General features: G+C 44.9%; 1 protein-coding gene across 1 annotated transcript in view; it reads left to right on the top strand.

The window, feature by feature from the left end:
• AGBL1 (AGBL carboxypeptidase 1) overlaps nucleotides 1-16,526 on the top strand; it is a 410,764-nt gene that overhangs the window by 146,280 nt on the left and 247,958 nt on the right. Inside the window, exon 18 of the mRNA XM_082198360.1 lies at nucleotides 8,295-8,475. Within this exon, the coding sequence (XP_082054486.1) occupies nucleotides 8,295-8,475 (181 nt within the window). The remainder of the gene's footprint in view (nucleotides 1-8,294; nucleotides 8,476-16,526) is intronic.

Genomic DNA, 16,526 nt, shown 5'->3' with positions numbered 1-16,526 from the left:
AAAGAAACACACAAAACAGGCAAACAGAATGACAACTGAAACATGCCCCAATGATTGTTATCCCATCATCAGAATTTTGATCCAGTTTCCATAATCCAGTACTTGATTCACATATCACGAAACTGTGCATGAACCAAAGCACAGCCATCATTTGAAATTCGCACTTCTCTGCATTTTGCAATGTGGTTCTCCAGCTAAAATGGATGGGAGATTAAATATACTGCTTTAGCTGTGTACACTAGTTCTGTGTGCACTGTGAATGCAGAATTGAATCCCACCCCTTGCCCATCAGCTGACATCACCCAGTGCCATCAGCTGCTTCACAGGTAGGTGGTTTGGCTCCTGGACCAAACAGCACCTTCTAGTGGACCAAGATTCCCTGCCCTTCAGCTAGATCAGGCACCCCCAAACTCAGCCCTCCAGATGTTTTGGGACTACAACTCCCACCATCCCTAGCTAACAGGACCAGTGGTCAGGGATGATGGCAACTGTAGTCCCAAAACATCTGGAGGGCTGAGTTTGGGGATGCCTGAGCTAGATGGACCAGCAGTCTGACATGGTATAAGGCAGCTTTCTGTGTTCCTGTCCATCATGCCACACTTAGTTCTCAAAGCACATCCTGCAAACCTCTCTAAGACATGAAATGGACTGTGGCCTGGGCATCACATGCCTGTGTCTGGGTCTTTTCTCTTTATGGCCCAATCCCTTCCAAGAATCTCTCATTTAAAAGGTGAGTGCATTCCAATAACACTGCCACACACACAGGCACACAAAGGAGGTTGCCAGGCAACGCGGCTCATGAAACAACCCCACCAGGATATGAAAGTACTGAGCAAGGCAGTTCATGGGCAAAGCAATTTAACGTTCGTAATGTTCCCTTTTGCCGTGTGCAACAATAACAATGCCTGCATGTATAATATATAGTTGCAAAATCCAAAAGAATCATTGCAGACTGTCAGGACCCTCGTTGCCTTTATCCAGAAACTGTTTCTGTGCACAGGGCGTTTGGAAGCAGTTAGGAAGGAGGGACAAAGGAAGGAAGGAAGAAAAGGTGGTTGAAAAGGAGGGTGCAAAGTAGAGCCAATGAGGGTTGTGGCTGGGAGGGTTGTGGCCTTGAGAGAATTCAAAGGGCCACATAAGGAGGCAAGGAGGGATGCATATGCGTATGGACCTGAGGTTCTCTACTCCTGGTGTAGAATATCAGGAGATGGAGCACAGCTCAGTGGTAGAGTGCATGCTTTTCCTTCCATTAAGAAGGTCCCAGCTTCAATCTCTCTCTCTCACACACAAAAAAGATTGGGTAGGTGGTGATGGGAGAGACCGCCTGTCTGAAACCCTGGAAAACCACAGGCCACATGACTTGAAGACTGCAAGTCCCATCATCACCAGCTGGTGTGGCTGGTGTTTGGGGATGATGGAAGTTGTAGTCTGAGAAATATGTAAGTATAAAGATACCTGCCTACGTCTGTAAGAATTGGCTCATAGAATCCCCATTCCCAGGTAACGAAGGGGAACAAATTTGTTCAGTTCACATTTTCCCGTAGACTTACCAATTTTGCATTTGCTAAACTAGCAAGTGAACCAAAATGCTGCTACCTTTCAAAATCCTGAAGCTCTAAATTTTGTCATGCAGATTGCCAACCGAAGAGATTGCACAAAATGGCATATATTTGTGAAAAATAATATGCAAAGCTATATCGTATTAGGAAAGATTGGTTGCAGAAATGCTTACACTGGGCGGCATTGTCATATGAAAATGCATAATTTTGGGGAAATGCACATGGAATGTGCCTTCCTGAAAAGAAAGCATTGCACATTGATGCGGAAATAGGGGGAATGGAACTTACTGCTGAAAAAATGAGAAACCAAGAAAAACAAAAACGACAGATTCATCCATCCCTACTAATCTGCACTGTCTCTCTCAATCAGCTAGGATAGACATTAGGAGATTTGCCAGAACACCCTCCCTTGTGATTTTTGAGGCATTTCCTCCAAACCTCCACTTTTCCAGGCAAATAGCAGCCTGCAGCTTGATTGCAGTGTTAAAAATTCTGCACCTGTTGATACTTTTTGTCTCTCAAAACTGTGAACGTTTCTTTTCTTTTCTGTTTCTACTCCAGTTTGCAGTAAACACATACAAACCATGACACCAACCCTCATTCACCTCTTCCTGGCTGACGTCTGCCAGCAGTTCGGCATTATATTCTGGGCATGTCAGAACGTAATGCAGTGTAACAAGATGTGATATGTTGGATGAGACTTTATGTAGCGGAAAAAGGTTCCTGCGCTTTCCCCCTTTTTATTATTTACATTCCCAGAGAAGGTTATGTGCCACATGAGGTTTCTGCAGAGATAAATAGCTAACCTGAGCTGGCTGGCAGCTTCCCCAGAATCCAATAAGGACTCTTCTCAAAATGGTCACCTAATGCTTTGAAAGAGCTGGCCTTCGAACACAGCCTTGAAGGACCTCGGCCCATTAAGAGACCTTGTACAAGTTCCATGCAATATGCCTTGGGAAGACATTTGCATTGTTTAGGCAGCTGTGAATTAGGGTACTGCAGAGGCAATTCTGACTTGGGTTGTCTCATTATCTGAGGTCATGATGAATCAGTAATACCATTTGAATGGCTAGTTCAGGCATGTATCTGAGCATCATATGTTTGCTGGGATAAACTCAGTCAGGAGAGCACGAGACTCTTAAACTCTGGGTTGTGGGTTTGAGCCCCACATTGGGCAAAAGATTCCTGCCTTGCAGAGGGTTGGACTAGATGACTCCGGTAGTCTCTTCCAACTCTACAATTCTTTGATTACGGTACAGAAGAGATGAGTGTGTTTTCACCATTCTGATCCTTTCACCCATCCCAGGGGGAGCTCACCAGCATGCTCACCCAAGCATTACTTAGGGATAGGAGAGAAATTTGTTTTGTATGCTATGTGCAGTGGACCACTAACCCAATCTGACTCTCCCAGACTTGCTTGCAACTCCTTAGTCTGACAACACACCTCTCTGGATTGTGCAATACAGTTTTGGTGTACAAAAAATGCACCTGAAAAAAATGCATATTTTATTTAAAATATGTTTGCAACAGTATGTGTGTCTTGCTGATAAACGCATTGAAAAGCATGTTTGTTACATTAAAAAGTGGGTATGAAAAGCATATAATAGGATGGAATGGCATGCAAGGGGGTGGAACAGGATGGAACAGACTAATGTGCCAGTGAGAATGAAATGGAGTGGCAGGGGTGGGAGAGATAGTCATTTCAGTTTGCATTTTAATGCAAACTTACTCAGTTCACACCTTCTGAAACAACATGTGAAATTTACATTTATCTAAATTTTGCGATGCAGATGTCTAACAAATGTTTACAAAAATGCATACAATAGTTAAAAGTGTGCCTAAAAATACATATACATAGAAATTATTTACATTGGGGGAAATTGCTTGCATGCAAAAAATGGGTTTATTAGGAGAAATTCATGCTGAAATGCTGGATAATTTTCATCAGGGTTTTTTTTTAACAAAAAAGAAATCACAGATTGCTGCAGAATTGTGGGGAAGTGAATCTAAGTTTGGAAAAATGCGAAACAAAGAGCACTGAAATTGACAGACCCTTCCATCCCTACCTGTGATCAAGAAGAAGAAGGCATCTACAAGCAGAAACAAGGCATCTCAATTAACATGCTGTGCTCCCGTCCCTTCCCACCCCTCTGAGAACAGATAAGGATTGTTAAGGCTTCAGTCATCAATTTTATTTTATTTTTTAAGGCAGCATGTTGTATTTGGCTCAGTGCTATTTACAGCTGTTGTCCATTAGGGGCCCTCAGGAGTCCAATTCCAAGCCACAAATGCAGAATCCCATAGGTTTCGCTCAGCAATGAGACCAGAGAGCAGTTCTAAATCATGGTGAGGGGGAGAAGACGAGAAAGGGAGGGGGCAGCCAATGAAATAGCTGGGAAATAAGAAATACGATGCATATGATTCAGGAGCAGGCATTTGTATTGTCTGTTGCTTCAAGCATAACACAGACTGTATAGGAACCTGGGGGTGGCCAATATGGTGCCCTCCAGATTTTGTTGAACTACATCAGCCCTGGCCAGAAAGGTCAATAGTCAGGGATGAGGAGAGATGTAACACAGTGTCCTCCAGTTGTTGAACTGCAGCTCCCATTATCCCCAACCAGCACGGCAAATTGGCATCTGGAGTAGACAGGTCAGGCCTGTGGAACATCTAGCCACAGGTAGCTGATCAATCATACGTTGTTAAATGCTGCTGAGCAATCCCATTGGCAAAGGCCTTCCAAATAGGGGGCGAATCTAGCAACTCAATGACAAAGCAATGACAAACCTAGACAGCACCTTAAAAAGCAGAGACATCACCTTGCCAACAAAGGTCCGTATAGTTAAAGCTATGGTTTTCCCAGTAGTGATGTATGGAAGTGAGAGCTGGACCATAAAGAAGGCTGATCGTCAAAGAATGGATGCTTCTGAATTCTGGTGCTGGAGGAGACTCTTGAGAGTTCCATGGACTGCAAGAAGATCAAACCTATCCATTCTTAAGGAAACCATCCCTGAGTGCTCACTGGAAGGACAGATCGTGAAGCTGAGGCTCCAATACTTTGGCCACCTCATGAGACGAGAAGACTCCCTGGAAAAGACCCCGATGTTGGGAAAGATGGAAGGCACAAGGAGAAGGGGATGACAGAGGATGAGATGGTTGGAATAGTGTTCTTGAAGCTACTAACATGAGTTTGACCAAACTGCGGGAGGCAGTGGAAGACAGGAGTGCCTGGCGTGCTCTGGTCCATGGGGTCATGAAGAGGCGGTGTCAGGGAACTGTCATCAGTGCCGGAGGGAGAGAGCAGGCTCCAGAGGGATCCCAGAGAGCGTCCTGGGATTGGGAGAGGCAGCCCATCTTCTGGGGAAGGGAATCAGCTTAGCTCCAGTGGAGAAGGGGGGCAGATGGGGGAATCAGAGAGGTGGTCACATGACTCCTTTCCGGGGACCAGCAGGGAGAGGAAGGGTCCTCCGCTGCCTACGCCCTCCTTGCACAGAAGGCTTCCGCGCAGGGAGAGTAGGAGGAGACTGGGCGTCAAAGAACTTCTTTGCTGGAAGAAGTTTAAGAAACGCCCACTGACGGATTCTGCCAGCGATTGAGACAGCCACGGGTGAGTGGCTGTCCGGACAGGAAAGGTTCACTCAGGCAACCCAGGCAGGTGTTGGCACAGGCTTACGCACGAGCAACCCCTAGAACCATTACAGGCGGACATGACTATACAACAACAGCTAGCAACTCATGCAGAAACACCAAGTGAGTGCAAACTCTCCAGGCTTTGACAGATGAAGAGAGGGGCATGGTTCATATCAAGACCCCTTGGACATGCTTCCATCTCGTTTATGCTGGATTTATTTGTTCTGTAGTCGACCCACACCGTTATAGACTATTTTGCCTCTGGCCCTGCCATGTGGTCCTAGGAAGGGAATGTGACCCTTGAGCTGAAAACTGATTCTCCACCCTTGCGTGAGATGATTCCACAATCCATGGATGACAGTGAGATACACAGTAGCACCACGACGTGACATAAAAGCAGCTTTTGCAACAGTGCTCTTGCTTTCGACTCTTCTTAAAAGAGAGAAGTATCGTTCCTACTTCGTCCTTCCCTTGGGGCCTCTTCCAAATCCAAACCCCACGAAGCAACTGAATGTAGCTTTACATTTTTCTGAAGTGATCTGGTTGAGCATGACAAAACAGCCTCAGAACCAGCGTGGTGCCATCAATTGTTGTTTCCCCCCACACACGCAAAAAAAAAAAGGGGGGGGGAACGATCTCTCATTGAGTGTCACACCAAATCATATAATTGTCAGATGGGTTGCCAGCTAGGGATCAAGATTGTCAATGCTCATCATTCTCAGAAAGAAGATATTTCATTCTCCTTCCACTTTTACTGGCAAACTTTGAAAGGGACTCGGAATCAGAAGTGGCTGTTCATTACTCGAACAAGCGAGTGCCTGGAATTGTGTTTGCAGCTGTGAGTAATGGTGTTTAAATTGAGACAGCGGATATGGGCCAGCACACACATTAATTTCTTTGTAAGGGGCCACATGTGCCGAAGTCTCACTGCTCCTGTAGTGGCCTCTGACTCTGATAGCCAGTACAAGGGGCTGTACTCGGAGAGCCCTCTTCTAGGCTGTGCTTTGCCCCCACTCTCATCAAGCTGAAAGCCCCCATTACCTAGCAGCTTTTCCTTGTTAGAGATAATAGAGAAGGCTGGATCTAAGTAAGCAGTGGAAGGAATAAGGTAGTGTACCACTTCAAACTTGAGTTAGATTAGCAACATTTTTGCATGCTCGCCTAGGTCAAAGAAGCCAGCTGACCCCACTGCAAGTAGAAAACTGGAATCGCAGGGGGTGTTTGGTTTGATTGCTGCTGATTTTACTGTTTTCACTTCTGTTCATCAAGTTTCTTTAAAAAATATATATTATAAATTTTTACAGCTGTGATTTCTTTCAATTATTTGTACGTATTGTAATTTAATCTGCCTTGAAAATTGCTTTTATTGAAAGGTGGATGCATAATTTAAAATGCTCTGACTTTAATCTTTTAAAATATTTTAACCTTTGTATGTTTTAAAGTAGGGTTGTAAATTTTCCCTGATTTTCTTGATTTTTTTTGGTATACTATAATGAACTGGTGTATAAATTTTATGAACTAACACACATACACACACACACACACACACGGTACATTTCCCCTGGCTGCACTAGTTCAGGGGCGAGGAATCTATGACCCACCAGATGTTATTGGACTACAACTCCCCCCAGCCCCAACCAGCATGGTCAGGGATGGTCAAGGATGGTGGGAGTTGGAATCCAACAACATCCGTAGACCCAAAGATCCCCACAGCAGCACATGCATGTGCAGTTTTCTTTTCTTGCAGGTTTTTTGTGGGCTTTTTAAAATATGGGGGGACATTGAAAATGCTACTCCCCACCTGTATAGTCTCTGACTGGTACAATCCATTCTACAATCCCAGAACATGACCACATCATTCTACTGCAGATGTACTAATACATGCAAGACCCAAATCACAGCATGGCCTATTTTTCACCCTTGCTTTTTCTGGTGGATGGTACTTTCCCCCCTTTCTCAGCTGCAGGCTAGAATAGAGAGAGAATAAAGACTACAGCTGGTATGTTGTCAAATGTGATGCAAAGCCAAAATTGGTTGGAAGGCCTTGATTCTCTGCCAAAGTCTGTCTGTAGTGGCTGTCAGAAATGATGACCACTACAGGCATATGTGTTTTTGCTACATGTTTGTTTAACCTGACAGAGTAATGGAGAAAGCAGCTCTGGGTGTCAAAGCCAGTGGTTCCTCCATTTCCTCCCTCCGACCGCTTGAAAATTGCTGAGTGTTTTGGCAGACCAGTTAACAAATTTTCTGCCTGTGTTCTGTGCTAGATGCTGTATGATTTTTAGTTGTATTTGTATTGCTTCTATTATCTGTTGTATTTTATTTCTATGGCATTTCAATTTGAATTCCATAGACATGCTGTGGACCACATGTATGAAGCCAGTGGACCACTGGCGCTCCAAAACAGAAAGCACTGTTCTTTTTCCACCCAGAATAAAAGTCTCATGGGAAAGTCTCATGGTGCTTTAGTGCCATTTTAGAATATAAAGCTCCCATGAGGTTATTGGGACAGATATACAGTCGTACCTTGGAAGTCGAACACAATCCATATTCTGGAAGTCCATTTGACTTCCAAAACGTTCGGAAATCAAAGCATGGCTTCTGATTGGCTGCAGGAAGCTCCCGCAGCCAATTGGAAGCCATGGAAGCCTGATTGGATGTTTGAGTTCCAAAGAACGTTCACAAACCAGAACACTCACTTCTGGGTTTCGATTGTTCGGGAGCCGATTTGTTCAGGAGCCAAGGTGTTTGGGATCCAAGGTATGACTGTACAGTGGTACCACAGGTTACATATGCTTCAGGTTACATACGCTTCAGGTTACAGACTCCGCTAACCCAGAAATAGTACCTCGGGTTAAGAACTTTGCTTCAGGATGAGAACAGAAATCGTGCTCCGGCGGCACGGCAGCAGCAGGAGGCCCCATTAGCTAAAGTGGTGCTTCAGGTTAAGAACAGACCTCCAAAACGAATTAAGTACTTAACCCAAGGTACCACTGTATGTTAGTAGTAGCAGTAGTGATGATGATGATGATGATGATAATTGAGGGGGAGAAGGACAGGAAAAAGCATTTTTTTAAAGAATACCCTTCCCACTGTGTTTTCTAGGTGACCGTCCTTATGTGGTGCTCATGGCAAGGGTCCACCCGGGTGAGAGCAATGCCAGCTGGGTAATGAAGGGGACACTTGAATTCCTGCTCAGCAGTGACCCCATTGCAGATCTCCTGAGGCAATGCTTCATCTTCAAGGTCATCCCCATGCTGAATCCAGACGGAGTCATCAATGGCAAGTGAGTTACATCGCTTGGGTTGCAGTTACTAGCAAGCAATTAAGCTGGCCATATTAAAAGGCCTATGGAGTTGTGAGTTCCAGCTACTGCGTTCAGCAACAAGGGACATTCCTTATTAGTATGAGATACGTTAATGAGGAGTTGTAGTGGTATATGGTGCTGCCTGGTCGGCTGCCCTTGCTAAGCCTCTTAGCTTTTCAGCTCCCATATTCAAACCCTATATGATTCCTATTTTAACATATTTTTTTATTTATTTAAAATATTACATATTTCAACATTATTCAAACCACTGTCAATGGTACACAACTTTGGGCCCTTGTCCAGTTGCGACTTGGAGCTGGTGATGCCTCTTGCTCTTCCCTAAATATAGAATGCATTCATCAATATGATGGTTCTCCCAAGTTTGTATTTGATTAGGCTGTTCACCGAATAATGCATTTTCTGGGTAAATTAACTGTCTACCTTTTAACCAATTAATCAGTTATTTAGCCAATTAACATAAATTTTACAGTAGTTCAGTGGAAGTGACATAGTGAGTGTATTTAATGAAGACAACAGTTTCTCTTGACTGATTAACATGGGGGGGAGACTCATTTGTTGCTTGGGAAATTATCTTAAAACACATTGCTTGAGTCATGAGAGGCTGATCATTTACATCAATGACATCAGTGCTGGAAAACCTTTAAAGGGAAGGAAACTTGATTGATCATCAGGTTTTTTTCTTTAAAAAAATCCACATTTTAAAAAAAAACAATAAAATACCACCACCCCACCAGCTGTTAATGAGTTATTCAATCAGACTGAATGTTAAGTTGACTTAAGGCCACAATTCTATGGACAATTAAGTCAGAAAAAAATCTTCATTAAACACAGTGAGTGTCTACTGCTTAGTAAGGTTGAATAAGTTTGGAACCAGCTAAGTTTGCTCTGAGTAGAACCATAGGTGCTGATCAGAAGGTCGGCGGTTCAAATCCCCGTGACGGGGTGAGCTCCCGTTGCTTGGTCCCTGCTCCTGCCAACCTAGCAGTTCGAAAGCATGTCATGTGCAAGTAGATAAATAGGGACCGCTCCGGCGGGAAGGTAAATGGCATTTCTGTGTGCTGCTCTGGTTCGCCAGAAGTGGCTTAGTCATGCTGGCCATATGACCCAGAAGCTGTCTGCGGACAAACGCCAGCTCCCTCGGCCTATAGAGCGAGATGAGCGCCACAACCCCAGAGTCGGTCACGACTGGAGCTAATGGTCAGGCTTCCCTTTACCTTTTTTGCTCTGAGTTGCATGGCCTCCAGTATTTCACAAATGGAAGTATAGAATTGTTTGTAGTGCCCCAATCCTTGTGCCCAGGAACCGTGCCTGAGAAACTCAGTGGTTTCTTTTTGTGTCATGGTGGTCTGAATCTTGCTGGGACCAAATTGGCAGCTTAAGAAAAAACAAAACGTAAAGGAAAAAGAGAGACAGAATAATTTCTTTAGCTGTGATTTATCGAGTTTCTCAAGTGAGTTCCCTTTGAAATAGAAAGGAGGGGCAAAGGTTTACCTTAGAGGGGCTTATTGGAAGCTTTGATTTTTTGGGTCTCTCCATATTTTTCACTTCTCCTTCACACCTTTCACGCTGTGGCACTGATACAACAGCTGAAAGGGAAAGTAGCTCAGGATCCTATTGAATGAAATAATGGGATATTGCCCTGAGCTGGTTTTCAAATCTCTCTCTCACACACACATACACGCACACACACACCTCACAGCCCCTGAGAAGTCGAGGGCCAGACAAACGCCTTTTGCTTTCCCAGCTTTCCATTATCACTGCACATAATTAAAATCTCCACTAGACACAGGCCTGGGGGAACACCTGACCTTTTTTGCAATTTCCAGTTGACTCTTGGAAAGAAGGGCGTTCCTTGAGGAGCAAAAGCGTTCCCTGAATTTCTATGACTGTATATCACAAGTGAGAGTTGCAGCAAAATGTGGCAATATGGAATCCTCCTGTTTCAGGTTCCTGTCAACCAGCCATGCCCTTTTCCAGGATGCTCTATTCCATTTCCTCCTCTGGTCTCCCAGCCTCCCCCCCCCCCCGCTCGCCAGTCATTTTGTATTCTATATGCACTGGGCATACTCAGTCCCCATTAGGCTGCTGTGTTCTCGTTTTTGTCTCCTTCGCTGTGTATTTTCAGTCTGGTTCCCAAACTGAATTAAGCTGATCTGGGATTCGTCCAGAATGATTTGAGTGTGTTAAACACTCATAGAACATGTGGTTGGTGTTGGTGGCAAGGAAAAATAGGTATAAAAGGAGAATTCCCGGATGTCAAGATCCAGGTTTGAAACAAGTACTCTTTGGTGAGAGAGATTTAAAATCGCAAAACATGTAGCAAAGTAAAGCTGTTAGACCTTTGAAATATGCCCTTGTGAGTTCCTTCTAAGGCAGGGGTGTCAAACTCAAATTCATCGGGGCCCGCATCACGGAAGTGGTCAGTATATCCAAAGTTTACCGCTCAGACTTTTAAGCAGAATAATAAGCAGACCCCCCCTAATAAGCAGACCCCCTCCCCCCCCCACATACGTCATATGTACTTACAGTACAGGAGAGAAGGGTTCAGGCAGCCATTGGATCTGTCACATCACAGGATGGCATGCGCTCAATATAAAAAGTGGAGGTTTCCTGAATGCATGTAAAGTGGAGGTTTCCTGTGTAGAACGGCCGGCGCCGCTAGAGGGCAGATGTTCTCTGGCTTGTAGGCTGCCGCGCATGCGCTGAAGAGGCAGCTTGCTTGTGTCAAAAAAAGAAGCGAGAATAAAAGGTGAAGGCTGGCGGTGCCGGCGGCGGCTACACGGACCACATGATGAGGTCTGGCGGGCCGGATTCGGCCCGCGGGCCTTGTGTTTGACACCCGTGTTCTAAGGTTTCCATCTCCAGCATAGAAAGAAAGACCACACATTTGTGGTGATGACCAAACTTGGCCCTCCAGCTGTTTTGGGACTACAACTCCCATCATCCCTAGCTAACAGGACCAGTAGTCAGGGATGATGGGAATTGTAGTCCCCCAAAAAGCTGGAGGGCCAAGTTTGGCCATCACTGACCTAGTCCCTCTGAAGGTGAGCTAAGCCTGGCAGGACAGCTTCCTCTGTGGTATTAACCCCTTCATGCATTAATTAGACATAAGCATCAGGCTGCATATATCACAGCTGGGCAATGAGGAGCAGGGGCAGAAGACATGTAGGCAAGACATCAGAATAAGGCAGATGGCTTATCCTTGAAAAACTTTGAGGAATATTGCACCACCCCTCCTAGGTGAGGTGTTGTGGTGAGCTGATGATTTCATGCCAAAGACATCTGCTCTAATATTACCTTTTCAAATACCACTGTTCCCTCTGGTTGCTGCTGCTGCTTTCTGGATGAGCTGAGAAGGGACCCCACCAAGACCAGGAGTCAAATGATGAAAAGGTGATGTTACAATGCCACACAGCCAATCAGGTTTGGCTATGCAGTGACATTACCGAAAACGGCGTGATATGAAGGCAGCATAAATCAATAAGTCAACCTTTTGAAAGAGGTGCTGAAAAGCCTCTGAAGAGAGAGGGAAGCTTTTTCCCCACCGCACCTCCTGAAAACATCTGTGACAAGCCAAGCAGTTTCAGTTCACCTTTCCTCCCTATGTTCCAGAGCCCTTCCAATCATGCTGCCTACTTTCTCCAACTCACTGTCTTTAAAGTGCTGGTATAAATTAATATCTTCCCCTTTCCTTTGAAAGCTCATAAAGAAGCCAGCCAGGACAATTCTGAACAAGATGATTATTCTGAGTATCCCCATTCGGATCTGACTTTTTAACGAGCAGAGTGATTTTGCATCTCGCACGCAGATGCCCCTATAAATCTCTTTCCCCCCCTTCCCTTTAGTTGTGCTATTGATGCTGCTTCCGTCTACTTATCTCAGCATCTTTCTTGATTTAGAGAGGGATTCCCCCCCTCCCCGCATTGCTTTGAAGTGGCTCGTTCTGCAAGTGCCAAAGCCTTCCTGCTCAGTCAGAGAGATAAGGCACCAATATGTGGCATTTAGAAAGGGTTCCTGCCAGCAGCCTAGACATCGGCTGCCACATCAGTGTACACCCTGCCCAGTTGAGGAGAGCTCTCATCCCAACAGGACCTTCCCTGATCATGCTCCAGGAGGCTTAAGAAGTCCTGAGACAAACTAGGCCCGGGTGCTTGCTTTTGCTAATGTGATCTGAAAGCTATAAGCAAATGTACTTCTACGGCAAACATGATGGTGGTGATGTAATTACACTAGTGCAGCATATAGCTCAAGTGGGGAACATCCCCCTACCCTTCTGGTTCTCCCTGGAAGCAATGAAACAAATATATCCATGCTGTGTCCCACTTCTGATTAGAACAGATGCATGTTTTCTGTTGTGGTTAAGTGCCCCAGATAGGCAGCAGGTTTGAGAATGTTACATACCTACTCTCACAAACAAAGGGGTACGTGACTTCGGCGGAATCTTTGTTGTTGTTGTTGTTTAGTCATGTTCGACTCTTCGTGACACCCTGGACCAGAGCACGCCAGGCACTCCTGTCTTCCACTGCCTCCCGCAGTTTGGTCAAACTCATGTTAGTAGCTTCGAGACCACTGTCCGACCATCTCGTCCTCTGTCGTCCCCTTCTCCTTGTGCCCTCCATCTTTCCCAGCATCAGGGTCTTTTCCAGGGAGTCTTCTCTTCTCATGAGGTGGCCAAAGTATTGGAGCCTCAGCTTCACGATCTGTCCTTCCAGTGAGCACTCAGGGCTGATTTCCTTCAGAATGGATAGGTTTGATCTTCTTGCAGTCCATGGGACTCTCAAGAGTCTCCTCCAGCACCATAATTCAAAAGCATCAATTCTTCGGCGATCAGCCTTCTTTATAGTCCAGCTCTCACTTCCATACATCACTACTGGGAAAACCATTGCTTTAACCATACGGACCTTTGTTGGCAAGGTGATGTCTCTGCGGAATCTAGACACATATAAAAACCACTCTGAAAATGCTTTTTTATAAAAGCTTTTTTTTTAAAAAAAAAACAGTGGTACCTCAGGTTAAGTACTTAATTCATTCAGGAGGTCTGTTCTTAACCTGAAACTGTTCTTAACCTGAAGCACCACTTTAGCTAATGGGGCCTCCCACTGCTGCCGTGCCGCCACCACTGCGCAATTTCTGTTCTAATCCTGAAGCAAATTTCTTAACCTGAGGTACTATTTCTGGGTTAGTGGAGTCTGTAACCTGAAGCGTGTGTAACCTGAAGAGTATGTAACCCACTGTACAGTCGTACCTTGGATCCCAAATGCCTTGGTACTTGGACATTTTGGCTCCCGAATGCTGCAAACCCAGAAGCAAGTGTTCTGGTTTGCAAACGTTCTTTGGAACCCAAACGTCCAACGGAGCTTCCACGGAGGACTTCCTGCAGCCAACCAGAAGCTGCGCTTTGGTTTCCAAACATTTTGGAATTCGAACGGACTTCCAGAACGGATTCCATTTGACTTCCAAGGTATGACTGTACATCTAATTTTGCATAAGACTCACCATCGCCATCTAGTGTCACGTTGTATATTGCACTTAAAACACACTTAACACGTTTTATTTGCAGCTATATAGCTGAGTCCCAAGGACAAGCTGTTCTGCACTTAAGTCTGTTGAATATGCTCTGTATAACAGGGATTTGAATCTGCATTGCACTGGCTGAAAAAGAAAGGTGCAATTAAGCCAAGGGAAGGTAACAATAAGTGTACAATACACAGGGATGATTGCATCTGCCGGGCAAAAAACTGAACTATGTTTCTTGCAGATAAGTTTCTCAGTCATGTGCGATGCCAATGTGCAAGGAGGTGGGGGAAGTGACAAAGTTTGACACCTCTAGGCTGTTGTCTCCAGGAAGGGTGTTACCTAGTTTGTACCTATTGTACACCAGTATACTGAGCTAGGGCTATACTGTAACCCCTTGCTAATGAAGCAATCTTTCTATTGGCTTGTAATAAGGACTTCTTCACCACATGGTAAGAATGAAATCCCAGCTTGCTTGCAATTTTGCCTAATACTGATATTATTTTGCAAGGTACTTCCTCTGATACAGTGCATTTTTGTACATTACTTTCGCCACTATATCAATCTGCGTGTGCACTTTCCCCAAATATATGCTTCTCTGTATTGCAACAGCATCACAAACATTCAGAGAAGTGCACATTTCAAAGGATGGCTGCGTTCTCTTTGGGAAGTGCAAATTAGGGAGGTTCTTATTAAAATGGGAACCGAGCACATTTCTTCCCCATCTGCAGTCTGGAGCTATACAAAACAATGGTTTGACTCAAGGATAAGAGAGCCTTCTTGAAAAATAAAATGGAGGGGTAGCGCATTGCTCCTCTTTGAAGCATAGTGTGGAGATAGTGGATAGCGGAAAGCTTTTCTCTATTTCCCATAGCCCTACAACTAGAACACTTAGAAATCTGGGACATCCAGCAAAGCTGAAAAATGATCCAAGAACAAGAAAGTACTTATTCACACAATGTAGAGTTAAATTATGGTGTTGTGATGGCAGAGGTGCAGCTTGCGAGGGCGATGGGGAAGGGGGACTGTCTCCTATGATGTCACATGCGTGCGACATCCTGACATCGCATGCGCAACATCCGGATGTTGGGAGGAGCCGGGGGGAGCCAAAGATGGTGGCAGCATGGTTTCCTCCCACAGCCGCCATCAGCAGGGGGCTGCTTCGGTCCTCTCGCACATTCAATTCAGCTGACACATGTGCCCATGGTCAGCAGAAATAGAGTTGCAGCACCTTCTCAGCTAGGGATGCAAGGAGGCACCATTTTCCATCCTCCACTGTATTCATTGCATGTCCAGTTGTCCTTACATTATTCCACCTCGTTTATTTCAGTGCAAAGGAAACACAATGCAAATGGGGTGTGGTGGGGAGGAGTATTCAAGTACGTATCGTTTGCAGACTGAAGGCAACAGCAGCAGCGAATATCAATCCTATTCTCTGGATTGATTTCCTTTCCAGACATGGGATGAATATGTGAACATCAGCAATTTCCGCTCCCGTTTCTGTTTTCATTGGAATTCTCCAACATCCCTATTCTCAGCTGCTCACTTTTTTTTACTGGCACACTCTCTTAATGTCACGCCAAGAAATGCCTGGGCCACATCACTTGTGCAAGATCCAATCCTAAACTGCTGGCATTCTGAGCTCTTGGCTAGTCTTTCCCAGACACTGCAGGTCCAGATAAATATTGTTATTTATGATACCTAAATTTAGGGTTATTAATTGCATCAGTAAAGAAACAACAACCCTCCTAATTTATTTCATCATAAACAGCAATAATGAACGCTGCCAAATGCTAATTCCCACTGCTCGCCAACTGTGCCCATGTTTGATTGAATTTTATTTTAACCCTCTTCCCAGAAGTATTAAATTAAAAATGATTCAGAGCTGCAGAATCATTGATCAGACTTGGAGTTGACAGAGGAATACAAGGAATCAAAGTGAAAGATTCCTGCAGATCCTCTTTGTCTTTCCCAGCTGCCCCCATTTCTGTTCCCTTTCCCAACCCAAACACTTGTGGATATATTGACACTACAGGAAAGCAGGGAGACTGGAAGATAGGAAGTAGGAATGCTAGATAGCTGCAACTGTAGTGAGAGCATGAAGGCAGCTCCCAAATGTGATTGGCAGATATCTGCCCATTTTGCTGTTTGCTATCGTTTTGATGCATTGCACTTTCATTGTATGCAGCAATATATTGTTCGCCGCTTTGGGGCCTCTGGGCCCAAAAAGTGGTATCTAAATAAAACTTCATATAATATAACATCACGGCCTTGTGCAGTGTAAAAGTAACAAATGCACATTTAATGTGCGAAAAACAGCCGCCGTTGCAGAGAGAAGGGGGAAAAAACACCCCGAGGTACCAGAATCCCAGCACTGGTTTTGAAATCCAGGCCTTGCAAATCGCCCTCCTCTCTTCTCGTGGGCCACAAGAACTCTTCCACTCGCCTTCACTCTTCCAGAGTGTTATTTATTCCATCCTTTATCTGCCAGAGCT

The sequence above is a fragment of the Podarcis vaucheri genome, assembly GCF_965113315.1.
Source record: "Podarcis vaucheri genome assembly, chromosome: 14".
Taxonomy (NCBI): domain Eukaryota; kingdom Metazoa; phylum Chordata; class Lepidosauria; order Squamata; family Lacertidae; genus Podarcis; species Podarcis vaucheri.
The sequence above is the reverse complement of the archived record's forward strand: the minus strand, read 5'-3'. Positions and strand labels throughout refer to the sequence as shown.